Genomic DNA, 16,861 nt, shown 5'->3' on the forward strand with positions numbered 1-16,861 from the left:
ACCTGTTGAATCTAAACATCACTTAAATAGAACCTGTCTGGTAACGTAAAGCAGCACATGCTGCCACATTTTAAAGGAATTCAATCGCAGACGTGAAACACTGGAGTCTGGAAACCTATTGCTAAGACTCTGGGACTGTAGTGAACCACAGTAAGAACCATTATTCAGGTAGTGAACCTTTGAAAGATTGGCCATCCTATCAATATTTCACACAGGATGCATTAACAAGTCATCTATAAGGTCCCGAAAGAACCCAGATGAAAAAGAACTGCAGGTCATGACAGATGTTGTTATTTCTATCATGATCGTTCCTCTCTGTCTCTGTGTCGCCCTTTAAATGTGACACAGCTACCATTTTTAACTGGCCCATGGGGTATTTTAGATAATAAATAAAAGTTATACCCACACACTACACGATGGATCGCTGATGGGAGGTCACACACTACACCATCTAGTCATGAAAAAACACACACGAGAAGTGACGAGTCCATCACTACCTGTAGGACGATCCAGTGGCCCGAGGCTGCCGCCGCCCGTACAGCGTTCTCGGCCACGCCCTCCTGACCCTGTCCCAGCGACAAGCTGTGGAAGTTTCCACGTTCTACACAGTAACCCAGCTTCAATCCTGCACACACACACACACACACACAGTGTAAGAGATTCGGATGAAAACACGGCGTACGTGACCTCCCGTGAGTAACGTGCAGCACGTACCCAGCAGCTCCACGTCCTTCAGTGGGTTGGTTCCAGGAGAGAGGATTAAAAAGACTGGTGTGGAGGGACTGGTCTCCTCGTAGCACTTCTCCAGCTCCATCCTGCTCACTTCTACATACCTGGAGCCCAAACTCTCCTCCACAAAGTTTCTAGAGCAGGAAGCACAAAACCTTCATCACTCAGGAGAGGAGGTCAGATCGAACGTCCATCACGTTACACCAATCAGTTAATTTAGTGGAGATAACTACACACTATGTGTGCAGCTCTTAACTCTGTATCTTACGTTTTTTTTTAACTTTTCAAGGTTTTACTAAGTTTTTCTTTCCCTCTTTCTCTAAGGGGATCAATAATATCTTATTTTATCTAAATGTGCTGATTTCAAGCTGCTTAGATAAAAGAAGGTGAGTGTAGCTAGAACCGCTCACCCACTTAACATACAGACACGGAAATATAGAAATACATTTAACATGTTCATTCTCATGACAGAGCGTGTATTCATTCATGTACTCATTTATTTACATATCAGATTATTTATTTGTGTTATTTATGTTAACGTAAGTCACGTCTTGTCCTCTATACCGTACTGATAAACGAGTTACCTGAGAGCGTAGCTCATTCTGTCGGGACGTAACGCTCTGATGATGATGAGCTTCTGCAGAGAACTTTTCTTCTTCCAGTCCAGAGGGAGGAGCTCTCGTTCCGGACACTCCGACTCCACCAGCTTCCTCCAGCGCTTGGCCGAGCCCTCCACGTCGCGGTCCAGGCCACGGAAAGCGTCCAGCGCTGAGAGGGCCTGAGGTGCACGGTAAAGTTTATAAAGTAATAAAAATGAGTGATTGGATTGTTATATGCAGCGGGGCGGGTTAGGTCCAAAATCCTGGAGAGTGCGTTTATGGTATTTACTTTCATTTTTCTTACATGATATCCATTTCGTCACATCCAGAGCCACTATGAAAGTCACATCTAGGTGAGTATCTAATCATAACAGGCCCACCTGCCCTGGAGATCAGCAGCTGGGCATAGTTACAGAATTATGACCTCCTGCCTTGCCATTTATGGCCAGCAGAGGGGGCGTGGAGGTGCAGATGATTGATGTATCGGCTCCTTTTGGAGCACAGTAATCTCGCCTTGTTAATCTGTTTAGCACTGAGTTGGCGGCTCCTCTGCCGGCAACCTGCGGTCCTCTTGGAACCATCATGCCGGGCTTAATCGGTCCTTTATAGCCCACCAGTACTAACAAATTAGGGTTAGGGTTGTGTAGGTCTGGCTCTCACACAGACATCGATCGGCTCGTCCAAGGGTGGGAGGGCTACGATTACACCCTCTGCTGGCGGATCGATGGTGCTACACAGAGACGGGGGATAACACAGATCGATGCGTGACTTATTGATCCGTGCGCGATACGGATCTCCGTATGAACCCTGGTGCGGGTGAAAAGAAGCGGTCTGTGCTGCACACGTGTCGGAGGGGGGCGTGTGTTAGTCACGCCCCTCCTCGGTCAGGAGTGGAGGTCTGCAGCAGTAGAGGTGAAATGAAGAGTGGGTGCTTACCCTGATGGACCCCCAGGACTGTGCTGACAGGAAGCTGACGGGACTTCCACCGCTGACCTCTGCTGGTAAATTCAGGAGCAGATCCAGCTCCTCTGCTGTAACGGATCCTCTCATCAGGAGAACCTGTTAAAACCACAGATCATCATGACTAAAGCACACACACACACACCGGGACTCGGGATGGGAACCTGGCATGTTGAAATCCTATTCATGTAAATTATTCTACAGGCCACCCAAGGAGGATGGAGGTCCCTGCTGAGTCTGGTTCCTCTCAAGGTTCCTGACTGCAATTTTAAGGGGTTTTTTCCTGCCACTGGCGCCCTCGCCCCTTGTGTAAAGCTCTATACTAATAAATCCGACTTGACTCTGAGTCTGATCAGGCTACGGAAAGGTAAACACGTGTAGAGACACAACAGCAGGAGAAGCAGGTGTTGTCCACATCAGGATCAGCATCCCCCCCCCTCCCGGCCGACAGAGCGTGGATGAGGAGTGATCAATAGGAATCTGTCGTGCTCCTCTGACACCTCCTAACTGAAGGTAATGTGTGGGCAGTGATAGATGTACATGCCAGGATGAAGGAGGGGTGCAGGATGGGGGTTTGAGGTGTGTGCATGTCCGAGTGTGACCCGCCCCCTCACCTGGAATGTGATGTGGGCCAGGAAGGTGAGTCGGTCCTTCTGGAAGAGACCCTGACCGGTGTAGGTGTACAGTGAGTAAGTGATGGTCTCTGTCAGGGACGTGACACGCCCGGCCACGTCTCCGCCCGCTGGAGCTTCTTCAAGAGCTTTGTGAAACACAGAACTGAACACCTGCAGGTACAAACAACACACCAGTGTTTATACTTCACAATCAGAACAGAACCAGCTTGGAAAAGAGATAAAATCACATCATTTGCTTTATATTCTTTTCAGCTTCGTTATTTATATGATTGATAACTTGATCATGATCATTTTTACTAAACATCTGTTTGCCTACACACTGGTTTTTCACTTCAGTATAAGAGGACTGAGTGAAGAGGAATGAACCAGTGCATCACACACCAGTGTAAATCTGCTCACCAGAAGGTCCCACTTCCCACAAAAAGCTTTACAAGTGATGTAAACACGGACATACGAGCCTACAGACACGATTCTGTGTTTCTGTCCTGAATCCCACAGAACATTAGTGGGTTAAACTTACAGTGTGCTCTACAGAGGACGAGAAACGTAAAAATATAATCAAATACATGCACACAGAAATAGTTTAACATATACAGTGTATCACAAAAGTGAGTACACCCCTCACATTTCTGCAGATATTTCATTATATCTTTTCATGGGACAACACTATAGACATGAAACTTGGATATAACTTAGAGTAGTCAGTGTACAGCTTGTATAGCAGTGTAGATTTACTGTCTTCTGAAAATAACTCAACACACAGCCATTAATGTCTAAATAGCTGCAACATAAGTGAGTACACCCCACAGTGAACATGTCCAAATTGTGCCCAAAGTGTCAATATTTTGTGTGACCACCATTATTATCCAGCACTGCCTTAACCCTCCTGGGCATGGAATTCACCAGAGCTGCACAGGTTGCTACTGGAATCATCTTCCACTCCTCCATGATGACATCACGGAGCTGGTGGATGTTAGACACCTTGAACTCCTCCACCTTCCACTTGAGGATGCGCCACAGGTGCTCAATTGGGTTTAGTCCATCACCTTTACCTTCAGCTTCCTCAGCAAGGCAGTTGTCATCTTAGAGGTTGTGTTTGGGGTCGTTATCCTGTTGGAAAACTGCCATGAGGCCCAGTTTTCGAAGGGAGGGGATCATGCTCTGTTTCAGAATGTCACAGCACATGTTGGAATTCATGTTTCCCTCAATGAACTGCAGCTCCCCAGTGCCAGCAACACTCATGCAGCCCAAGACCATGATGCTACCACCACCGTGCTTGACTGTAGGCAAGATACAGTTGTCTTGGTACTTCTCACCAGGGCGCCGCCACACATGCTGGACACCATCTGAGCCAAACAAGTTTATCTTGGTCTCGTCAGACCACAGGGCATTCCAGTAATCCATGTTCTTGGACTGCTTGTCTTCAGCAAACTGTTTGCGGGCTTTCTTGTGCGTCAGCTTCCTTCTGGGATGACGACCATGCAGACCGAGTTGATGCAGTGTGCGGCGTATGGTCTGAGCACTGACAGGCTGACCTCCCACGTCTTCAACCTCTGCAGCAATGCTGGCAGCACTCATGTGTCTATTTTTTAAAGCCAACCTCTGGATATGACGCCGAACACGTGGACTCGACTTCTTTGGTCGACCCTGGCGAAGCCTGTTCCGAGTGGAACCTGTCCTGGAAAACCGCTGTATGACCTTGGCCACCATGCTGTAGCTCAGTTTCAGGGTGTTAGCAATCTTCTTATAGCCCAGGCCATCTTTGTGGAGAGCAACAATTCTATTTCTCACATCCTCAGAGAGTTCTTTGCCATGAGGTGCCATGTTGAATATCCAGTGGCCAGTATGAGAGAATTGTACCCAAAACACCAAATTTAACAGCCCTGCTCCCCATTTACACCTGGGACCTTGACACATGACACCAGGGAGGGACAACGACACATTTGGGCACAATTTGGACATGTTCACTGTGGGGTGTACTCACTTATGTTGCAGCTATTTAGACATTAATGGCTGTGTGTTGAGTTATTTTCAGAAGACAGTAAATCTACACTGCTATACAAGTTGTACACTGACTACTCTAAGTTATATCCAAGTTTCATGTCTATAGTGTTGTCCCATGAAAAGATATAATGAAATATTTGCAGAAATGTGAGGGGTGTACTCACTTTTGTGATACACTGTACATAAATAAAAGATGCATTTTTGTTATGACAAAGGCATATTAAAATAAATGTCTTTAATTATTTCTACATTTATTTATGTCTGTATTTCCACAGAAGGACCACCACCCACTTAACATATTAACACAGAAATAAGTAAATAAATGTAAAAATAAATAAATGTAAAAATAAATAAATGTAAAAATACAGAAATAAATGCATATGGAAACAAGTAAAAACAGTAAATAAATACATGTAAAAAATAAATATACGTAGAAATATACACAGAAATAAATACAAACATAAATACATGCAGAAATTAATAAATGTGGAAATAATTAAATCTTTGTGGAAATACAGAAATAAATAAATAAATATAAACAAAATAAATGAAGAAATAAAAATGAATAAAAATAAATATGAATTAAATAAATGTAAAAATAAAAAGTAAATGAATAAAAACGTGGAAAAAATAAATAAATGTAAAAATATATACAGAAATAAATACATAAATAAATAAATGTAGAAATAAATAAATGTGGAAATAATTTGTGGAAATACAGATATAAATAAATACATATGGGAATAAAGACATGAATTAAATAAATAAATGTAAAAAATACAGAAACAAATAAATGTATAAATACAAAAATAATTAAATAAATGTGGAAATAAATGAATACATGCAGAAATACAGAAATATGAATAAAATAAATAAATGTGTAAATAAAATAGTGTTAAAAATATAAATGTATGTAAAATGTATATAATACATTAGTAAAAAAAATAATTAAATAAATGTGGAAATAAATGGATACATGTAGAAAGAAAGAAAGAAAGAAATAAAGAAACATGATGATGTATGGAAATGTAGAACTCAATCATGACGAGCTGTATTATTCAGTTATTAATAACGTAACTTCTTTATTTGTGCATTTATTTCTTTATATTTTCGTTATTTCTCGTCCTCGGCAGTGGTCGAGCAGGGAGGCCCACACACATGACTGAACTGTACCGGTTCTGTTGGGTAGTAATAACAGGGTGTACGTAATAAACCATCATCTACCTAACGCACCAAACGTACGGTGCCATGACGTGTAAAACTGAGTCCCTATCAGGTTGTGTTTCCTGCCCCCTCCTAACCGGGGTGTGAGTACAGTGCAGGTTTACCTTGAATGAGTACTGGTACATGGGGTTAATGTTGTGGAGCTCTTTAATGATGAAGTAAAGGAGAGCGGCTCTCTGAGCGACGGGTCGGTACAGCTCACGACTCTCGTTTATCTTCATCTCATTTTCTCTGACCTCTAAAACCTGTACGATACAAACACACACACACACACACGCGCACACACACACACACACAACATTAGCATAACTGTAGTGTTTCCATCATCCCGGTCAGAAAAGGTGACGGTTCTGTTTATGTGTTAGTTCAGCTCGGAGCTCAAACCTCCCGGTGTGGCAGCGTACTCAGTAACTCTGTACTCATGGTGCTGATCACTGCAGCTCTCTTTCTGTTCTCTACTGCATGTGCAGTGAGTATCTGTGTGTCCTTACAGCTCATCTATCTGTCTCTCTGTCTGTCTGTCTGTCTCTCTATAATCTATCGTTTCACATGTACGGCATTTAGCGGAGGCTTCTATCCAAAGTGACTTACAGTACTGTGACAGTATACAGTCTAAGCTATTGAAGATTAAGGGCCTTGCTCAAGGGCCCAACAGTGTCAACCTGGTAGTGGTACCAAGCTTGAACCAGCGACTGTCTGTCTATCTATCAATAATATATCTATCTATCTGTTTGTCTGTCTGTCTATCCACCTGTCTATCTGTCATCTATCAACCTGTCTGTCTACTGATCTATCTATCTGTCTGTCTTTCTATCTGTCTATCCATCTATCTATTTGTCTATCTAGCCAAATGTCCGTCTTTCTATATGCCTGTCTGTATATCTATCGATCGATCTGTCTGTCTGTCTGTTTTTTTGTCTGTCTGTATATCTATCGATCTGTCTGTCTGTATATCTATCGATCTGTCTGTCTTTTTGTCTGTCTATCTATCTGTCTGTCTGTCTGTCTATCTATCTATCTGTCTATCTATCTGTCTGTCTGTCTGTCTGTCTGTCTGTCTGTCTGTCTATCTATCTATCTATCTATCTATCTATCTATCTATCTACCTGTCTGTCTATCACTCTCTCTCTCTATCTGTCTCCTCACCTTGTGTTGGATGTGAGCTGCTGTGCTCTTGGTTTGTTCCAGCTGTTCCACCAGCGCTGGGTCCTGTAGGAAGTTCCCCTCCACTGCAGACAGTCGGTTCAGCAGCTCGTCCTCCAGCTCCTTCAGCTGGATCTGACACAAGTTCTGCTGGGTGCTCAGCTCCAACTGCAAACCAACACATTCCAAACTGCACTGAGGACAGATTAGGACCGAACAAGCCCTGTGCTGAGGGACTGTGTGTGTGTGTATACCAAAATTAGCATTGGCCACATGCTAAATTGTGGCAAAAACAACTACATTCATTTATTTAGAGGGGTGTCCACATATTTTTGGCCATACCTTGTGTATATATATATGTTGGTTATTCTTCACATCACACACACACACCACTAACCACACATGCTACATGTTGGATTTAATGCCCGAATACACTCGTCCTGTGTCTGACCTTCATGCTCTCCAGGTCAGGCCTCTCATGGCTGACCACCTCTCCCAGTAGCCGTTCCTCCAGACCGGTCCGGGTCACCGTGAAGTTAATGAGAGTGGTCTGGGCCTGCAGCTCCGGCGGAAAGTGAGGATTGGCCAGCTTGGTGTGCAGGACGAGCCGGAACGTACTGTTATAGAGGCAATCCTTATCCCCCAGCCTGATATACCTGCAGAGAGACGGTGCAGAAGAGCCACAGGTCAGTGGTTACCAGTGCTGGTTTTTCTGCCTTATTATTATTATTCATTTCATTTTATTTTTACGTTTCACCACTGCATTATCCTGGTCAGGGTCGAGGTGGGTCTGGTTTTCCCGACACTGGGATGCCAATCCATGTCTGTATGTATGCCCTCCTACCCCCCCACCCCCACCCCCGAACACACACACACACACACACTTCAATATCATTGTAAAACTGCAAAAAGTGCAATAATACTCATATTTGCAATACAGCCACACTTTATAATATATATATTTTTAAAGAATTTAATATACTTTTTAATATATATTTTATATATTTTTTATATACTTTTTAATATACAGTATATATATATTTTTGTAATATAATTTTTTTATATACTCTTTAATATATTTTCTTTATTTTTAATATACTTTTTAATATACATATATTTCATTTTTAATATATATATTTTATATTTTTTACTATACTCTTTAATAAACATTTTCTTTATTTTTAATATACGTTTTAATATGTATATATTTAATATATTTTAATATATATAGTTTATATATATATTTTTTAGAATTTTTAATATATATTTTACATACTTTAATATAATTTTTAATATATATATTTTATACTTTTTAATATATATTTTGCAAATTTTTAATATTCTTTTTATTATATAATATAATCTATATAATATACAATAATAATATATATATAATATAATATACATATTTTATATTTTTTATATACTTTTTAATATATATTTGACATATTTTTAATGTTTGTGTATATATATATATATATATATATATATACAGTATATATATATATATTGTATTTTTTAATAAAAAAATTTATATATATTTTATATTTTTAATATACTTTGTAATATATATTTTATATATTTTTTACATAACTGTGTATTTCACCGGTTTTAATGTGTATGTGACGGCGTATGTTCTTGTTTTTTCCCCAAAGAGTTGCACAGGAACCTTTGTTGCATTTTATATACAATAAAGGCTTTTATTTATTTATTTATTTATTTATTTATACATAGACACTGAACTGGCAGACAGCAGTGCAGGATCTGAACCCTGGATCCCAGCAGCAGTATTCTAGTGTAATTTACTACTATCATCATGGGAAGTTAAAAACTCGTCATCTACGAGCATTTTAATTAAGAATTCAGTTAATGAGATTAACACTCGTACACACATTCAGTTCTAGTGTTTTGCACCTCTGCCAGCTCTCTGATTTAATAGAGACAGGAAATGATTCCCGCCGCAGGCAAACATGAAATAAAAGCTGGAAAATCGTATTTCCCAGCAGCCAATATTTATCCCAATCTGCATTTCAATTAAATCCGTCCTGGCCGCTCAGACCCGGTGGCTTTTAATTTTTTCTCTAATTACCCCCCAGCCTGTCGGGCGGCGGCTCGGGCTCCGGAGCCTGGGTCGGCGTCAACTCTACATCTTCACGAGACGGAATTAATGTACTATTGATAGAACCATTACTCCACCAAATGAAAGTCCCGGCTGATGGATCGGCTCACGCACCTCTGTCAGACATGAAAGGAATAATTAGTATTCATTACTTTACACTCCGCAACATTCCAATTATTAATGAACTTCAGCCGTGAGGGCGCTCCAGATTCATCACCGCCGCCGCGGCCGGACCCCATCGATCACGGGGTGGAGAGCGGCGCGCGGGTCAGCCGCGGGAATAAACACGCCGGTGCTGCCGCGGGTCAGCGGATACGCACAGGAGAGAGCTTTACCTGCATGGTTATGATGACTGAACTACCTGTTACTGATTCAGGTTTTAGGGAAATGACTCGTCCACTATCCAAAAAAATGAAGACAGTATGAAAAATGCTAAAGAAAGTGCTGATGCTAATTGACAACAGTTTAAAGACGAGATATTTAATATTTCACCCTATTAACTTTATTAATTTTGGTAAATATAGGCAAGTTTCCAATTTGATGCCTGCAAACACATTCCAAAAAAGAGGGGCCAACATGTCATCGAAGACACGATCCACAACCAAAATCCTAGACACAGGTCCAGGTCTAATCCAATCATAAAAACATAAAAAGGAACTATTTGGCGCCCAGGTGGCGCAGCGGGATAATCCCCTAGCACACCAGGGCTGAGATTCTAATCCTTCGGGTTCAAACCTCAGCTCTGCTACCGGTCGGCTGGGCGCCCTCTAGCGGGCACAATTGGAAATGCCTGCAGCAAAAACCCTCCAGGGGGATTAAGGACCGGACTAATGAGGGTGGGGTCTTCGAGGCGCATGTGCATGCACAGTGCATGGCTCTCAGCGCTGGAATTCACTGAGCGTAGGTGAACAAGAAGGGTGTGCGCGGGAGGGAGCGCGAGGCAGTCGAATATACCGTCCTCGGACACGACCTCGGAGTCTCCAGCGGCGGAGGATGAATCGATCACGCATGTACGGCAAAAATAACTAGACCAGGGACGACACAGACTGGAACAGGACTGGGAATGAAACACTTCCCAAACAGGTATCAGATACACAAACTAATAATCAATACAATACAACCCAGAGGAAACCCACGCAGACACGGGGAGAACATGCAAACTGCGCACAGAAAGGACCCGGACCGACCCGCCTGGGGATCGAACCCAGGACCTTCTCGCTGTGAGGCCACAGTGCTACCCACCGAGCCGCCCCCCTGCTAGACTAAAATACTGTATTGTTGATTTTCTGTCTTCATTTGCTGCATCGTTCAACCAATAAAAATGTCATTTAAAGCAAAATGAAGTTGATTTTCTTGGGCCGGGCTGAATATTATCGATTGCATTTGTACTTAGTGCATTTTCCCCTTGATAATGCAAACATTAGACGAGTTATTCTTCTTTTGGTCGGATTATTGTTGGATCTGGACTGAATTAAGAGACAAATCAAGTCACATTTGAGCATAAAATTATATATTTTTTTCCAATCCAGCAGTCTAAGCGTAGCCGAGGCAGAAACAACACAGCTCGAGGGTTTTCCCTCCCAATAAACCAGCAGCACTTTCGGCAGGCGCTCCGGGTCCCTCCACGGCGACGGGAAGCTGATCAGTCATCTCATGAAAGCTGCTCCATATTCAAGTGGCACGAAGAATATGAGCAAACAAACGCACATCTATCACCCACCCCGAGAGCCGGATCGATACGGCCCCCCCCCCCCGCCCCCCCACCTCCATTCAACTCACGCAACACTAATTCATCTACAATTTAAACAGCAGCTATCATATCGTACTAAGTCACGGCTGACTATCGACTGGAGCGCCTCGGTCCGAAGAGGAGCGGCGGACGGAATCGGCATCTGAAATGATTTGTGGAAACATATCCGTGTGTCCGGGTCTCAGCGAGTGTAAACAGATGGTAGTTTGAGTGTTTTTTCTTTTAATGTGATGCACAAAACTGAAATAAAAGTGTTTCTTTAGCGCCACTCGCCTTCCTCTGTTCGTGGTGTTCCTGGCCAGCAGAGGCTGGAGAAGCGGATCGACTCGTTCCTCCACGTTTTCAATCAGCACGGCTTCACCACGGCTCAGAGCCTGCTCCATCACGTCCAGGTACCTGAACAGGACGATAACACGGCATTAAAAACGGCCTTCAAGGGCCACAGAGTGAAAGTTGGAGCTTCTCATCCTCGTTCACCCTTTCTGTCCGTGCTGGAGCACTCTCAGTCCGGGTCCGTACAGCCGGCGGAGCCACTCGCTGGCCTGTCGCTGAGGGTCCACCAGGAGCGGCCAGCGCTGGCTGCAGGTCAGGATCACGGCGTTCTCCACGGACAGGCGGTCAGAAGGCAGACCCTGGTTGTGCCAGGTCGCCACGCCGGCCTGCTCGGCCAGCAGCGGGACGGGGTCCAGGCCGTCTGTCGGCGGGATGAGGGGCTGAGAGGTGTGAGGAGAGGAGAACACACAGAGATGCTGTTTATATTCACGCTTCACCGATTTCTCAACAGCAGCAGGAGTCTGTGGTACTGACAAGAACATTTCTGCATCATCTCAGAAAATCGCTGCAATTTTGCCAGCAAATTCTATTTTATTTTAGTCCATTAATTCTGCTTTCCAGTGGCCGCTCAGGTGGCCGAGATCTCGAGCCTGCGAGTTTGAATCTCAGCTCTGCTCGATCGATCGGCTCGTCCGAGGGCCGCAGCGATAATGGGTAAAGCTTCGAACTACTAATCGGAAGGTTGTGGGTGTGAATCCCAGCTCTGCCATGCAGCCACTGTTGGGTCATTCATCCTCTCTGCTACAGGGACACTTTGACCTCAGTTTCCCAACATGACGGGAAATGTGAAGAAGAATTTCGTTGTACTGAACACGCGTGTATATATACGACAAATAAAGGTGTTTCATCTGCACTAAACTGTATTACTATTATTATTATTATTACTACTTGTACTAGTTGTATGGCACTTCTTTTCACCTGCTGGTACAGAGTAACGCTAAGCTCTCTGCGAATCATCCACCACTCATACAGGTGCCTTAAATAGCCCATAGAGTCTTAACTGCAGAAGCAATGAAAAGCCCTGTCGACCCTCTTCCCTACCTCAGTGCCTGAGGTAACTGTGAGTGTTCGGACACCTGGCTAGGTCGATAGCACGGTCACTACAGACTGTATTTTTATTTATTTATTTATTTATTTATTTATCTTTTCCCCCTTTTTCTCTCACTTTAGCGCATCTAGTTTCTGCCCGTCAATCATCCTCTCACTAATGCTGGTCCCTGCTCCTGATTGGGGAGGACGAGGCGGCTCCACGCCCCCTCCGACACGTGCACAGCATTCGAACATCTTATCACCTACACTTGACGAGTGCAGTGCGGTACAGCGCTGTGTACGGAGGACCACACCCCCTACCGCATTCCTTTCCCATCTCCGTGCAGGCGCCACCAGCCAGCCAGCAGAGGGCGTAATCGCACCAGTCTGAGAGAGAATCCCCGTCCGACTTAGTCCCGCCCCTATCTGAACAACAGGCCAATCTTTGTTCATGTGGCAAAAGATTGGCAGGCAGAGCCGAGATTCGATACGCTGTATTCCAGATCCAGCTCTGGTGAACAGTGTGTGTTTTCACCGCTGCGCCACCTGAGCGGCCTACTACAGACTTTATTTAAGGTCCACGTCCCAGGACACCAAACGTAGGGTTACAGAGGCTGAAACGTGTGTGATTGATCACCTGACCTTGGTTCCATCAGTAACCTAATACAGGCACCAAAAGCTGACTTGCTCGGACGATAAGTGGAAGAGTGACAGGAAGACACTGGTGTGATGTGTCCCCTTGCAGAACTGGCTCTGTTATTTAGGTGATTTGAGGCATAGTCAAGTATCAGGGAGTAAATTTTACATGCAACACATTTTTGTGGACCTGTAACTTCAGTTTAAGTTAACAGCAGGACATAAAACAGAACCTACTGTAGGTCTCCATTACTCAGATTTGTGTTTCCTATAATATACACGAGAAGAAAGAAAAATAAACCATAAATAAGTGTAAACACGACACATACTAGTAAGTTACTGAGGAAAGGTTTCCACGTGTGCTCTAGAAGCTGATGCCGGTACGACTGGGTGAAATATCCGGCGTAAGAGACGAAGGCTGAGGCGAGCAGCACGTCCCCACACAGGGTCTTCTGCTGAGCCTCCAGCTCCAGCTCCAGCTCGGACCAGCGCACCTTTTCAGACTAGGAACAGGAGGAATCCAAATCACTGATTATTCACACGTTTAAAAGTCTGATAGTAAAGTCAAGTGCAGCATCGATGTAGTTTTTATCCAAATCCTGATTAGCCCGACACCAAAAGTGCATGAATCTATCAGTTTTACTGCATCAGTTATAATTAAGGCCGTACCTAATACACCCGTGAAATGAGCCGCTTCCCATGTAATATACGAGGATCTTCGAAAAGTTTCAGCACTTTTTAACTCTATTTATTAAGAATCTTAAAAATAAACTCTGTCACTTTTCTACATCGTCTCTTCGGATGCATTTTTCCAGCGTCGTACCAACTTTCTAATGCCGCTGCGCCGCTGCTTTCACATCATCATCACATGAAAATCTTCTTCGCCTTAAAGCTTCTTTCAGCCTCCAAACAGGTGTAAATCAGACGGAGCTAAATCAGGACTATAAGCGTCTCTCAGACACGCCCGATTCCTCCTCCTCCACCCTCACCCAGCAGAACCACAATATACACGTGAGGAAACTTTCTGAAGATCCCTCGTATGATCTGCTGTTTGTGTTTAGTGATTTAACGTTTTTCATTGGTGCAGCGTTCAAGATTCTCACGTTTACTGGTTAATCTGCACTATGAGACGTCCTAGTGATCCTACGGCAATTCAGTTAGCAATCGCTCAGTCAAAACGTCCGAGACGTGGAAACGTAAGGCAACTAAAAACACGACTCGGGTAACTGAGTTTGTGAAAACGATGCTGGATGTTCTGGGTTTACGTTCATCTATTAATGTAGCTGTGCTGTGGATCAGAGCTTCATTTATTCTATCATTTAATTTATGACTGTAATTTAAGGCCTGACCTGAAATGTGACTCTTCTTTTTCTTTAAAAATCCTTGAAATCTGTGATGTTTATATATATGTTCTTTATGCATTTTCTCCCTTTTTAGCGCGTCCAATTGCCCGATTGCGTCACGCTTCCTCTCCACCAATGCCGATCCCCGCTCTGATTGAGGAGAACGAAGCTAATGAAGCTAACCCACACCCCCTCCGACACGTGGGCAGCAGCCGTATGCATCTCATCACCTACACTTTGACGAGCTCAGCTCAGCGTTGTGTACGGAGAGACACACCCTGAGAGAGAGCACTCTTTTCTCATCTCTGTGCAGGCGCCATCAATCAGCCAGCAGAGGTCGTAATTGCACCAATCATAAGAGAGAGACACCATCCGGCTTAGTTCCGCCCCTATCTGAACAACAGGCCAATCGTTGTTCATGTGGCCGCTCAGCCTTACCCGGTAGGCAGATCTGAGACTGGATACGATGTACTCCAGATCCAGCTCTGGTTCCAGCGCGTCTTTTTACCGCTGCACCACCTGAGATCTGTGATGTTTTAAAAACGAGCTCCGTGACATTAAGCACATCGTCCCGTGAATGCAGTACGGCGCTAATGATCAGGGACGGACGAGGACGAACGCTGATGAACATAAACTACAGAGTACGCAGTCATGTTTCACCTAATCCGTCCCTGAAAGTGTAGTTACATTCTCACTCCGCATCAATTCACCCCCATTTAGGACTTCGATAATACCGCAGGAGCGCCAGCGCGGCGATAAATCTTACCCGCCGCCGCCTTTCGCGGGGTCGAGCGTCCCCAACACGTGGCATAATAAATTCTCAGACAGTTAAAAATCACTATCATTTTTAGCCTAATGCGTTATGGATTGCTTGGAATATCAGTCAGTCGTGGCTGAAGCGTTTTTAATTTCCAACAGCTGCTCGGGCTTCGCGCTAAGTTCATAATTAAATATAGATGGGCTGATTTATTAGTCTGAACACTATCGCTTCCAGGTCAATGGCATAAAGACGAATCATTTGTCTTGATATGTGTAAAGGCCGAGCTGTCCCATCCCAGTCCCATCCATTTCCCCCCAACAAGAAAGTGAAATGGTTTAGATAAAAGCGCTTACAGGAATATTACATCCATTTCACTTCCACACACACGACGCTAAAGATTTCTCATCATCACCGAGATATTAGAGCTGGGTCAGGAACATAAACACAACTTTAAAGTATTCCTTTTTACACAGATTTAAAAACTAGAGGATAATTAAAATGTGCTTTATAATAGAGTTGAGAAATGCAATGGTGAAGATCTAGGGTTCGAATTTCAGTGCTGCTATTGGCCGGTCGGGTGTCCGCATGGACGTGACTGGACCCTGAGCGGGATAAAGGGGTCAAACCCTAAATTTGTGTGTATATAAAGGGGTGTTTAAGAATAGCACCGCTGAGCCACATGGGTCATTCCACTGAATCGGAGCCGTTTCGTCCCCATTATAAACATCACATATATAAATATAGATGAAAATGAACTTTTAATTGAGCAAAGTCTCCTGCACATTTAGGATCTATAAATTAAAATATTAATAAAACCCCCCTATAAGACTGAATAATAGTATTAGTTCACGTCCCCACTCTCTAACCCGACACTTTAGAATGAAATATCAGAGTAAAATCAGTCAGAAATGCTTTTATCCTGCAGCGTTCGGTGACTCCAGATCACATCCATGTTTTTAATCTTTATTTTATATCAGAAATGTAGAATAATGTGGTTCAAATCCCCTCAGTCCTGTTACCCTCACATATTCATCCTCCTGATCATAAACATGTCAGAATATTCTCATCAAATGTTCATCATCTGTATCTACTGAAGCTCACGGGAGGAGCATTGGTAGGTTCTCCCTTTTTTTCTCCTGTAGACAGAGAAGATTCATTCCTGTTACCCACATTTATTCTACATTTTAATAAGAACATTCTGTGATAAATTACTAGACTGTGCTCGGTGTTCTGGTGCTTTAGCATGTTCTCCATGCTCCTATATATCATGTATTTACTAATTTTAGGTCCTGTTACTCATGTACCCTCATCCTCCACTTAGAAACCTCGTACAAATGAAACAGGTGCCCGAGATTCGACCCAAACCCGTTCTGAGTAGTGACGTGTGTGTGTGTGTTACTGGATACGGTGCTGAACAGAGATACCAGATGAAGCCACACAGCCCGACATTCAGCATGTTGGCAAGGTCAGCAGGCTGGTGAGCTTCCTGCCCTCCTCTCTCCTCTCACCTCCGCTTGGCCGCACCGGCGGTCGTTTTGTCACGGTGCGCTCCTTCCTTCCTAACCCTGCATCTGTGCTGCGAGCCCGAACCCCACAA

General features: G+C 43.7%; 1 protein-coding gene across 1 annotated transcript in view; it reads right to left on the reverse strand.

Annotated features, from left to right (window-relative positions):
• si:dkey-233k19.3 (dynein axonemal heavy chain 11) overlaps positions 1 to 16,861 on the reverse strand; it is a 120,140-nt gene that overhangs the window by 17,984 nt on the left and 85,295 nt on the right. The window contains exons 64-74 of the mRNA XM_062992363.1: positions 13,491 to 13,664; positions 11,641 to 11,876; positions 11,437 to 11,559; positions 7,746 to 7,950; positions 7,298 to 7,462; positions 6,256 to 6,396; positions 2,903 to 3,073; positions 2,265 to 2,387; positions 1,314 to 1,507; positions 715 to 863; positions 498 to 625 (exon numbers count right to left, since the gene is read on the reverse strand). Coding sequence (XP_062848433.1) covers positions 498 to 625; positions 715 to 863; positions 1,314 to 1,507; positions 2,265 to 2,387; positions 2,903 to 3,073; positions 6,256 to 6,396; positions 7,298 to 7,462; positions 7,746 to 7,950; positions 11,437 to 11,559; positions 11,641 to 11,876; positions 13,491 to 13,664 — 1,809 coding nt within the window. The remainder of the gene's footprint in view (positions 1 to 497; positions 626 to 714; positions 864 to 1,313; positions 1,508 to 2,264; positions 2,388 to 2,902; positions 3,074 to 6,255; positions 6,397 to 7,297; positions 7,463 to 7,745; positions 7,951 to 11,436; positions 11,560 to 11,640; positions 11,877 to 13,490; positions 13,665 to 16,861) is intronic.

Source organism: Trichomycterus rosablanca, chromosome 3 (assembly GCF_030014385.1).
Source record: "Trichomycterus rosablanca isolate fTriRos1 chromosome 3, fTriRos1.hap1, whole genome shotgun sequence".
Lineage (NCBI taxonomy): Eukaryota > Metazoa > Chordata > Actinopteri > Siluriformes > Trichomycteridae > Trichomycterus > Trichomycterus rosablanca.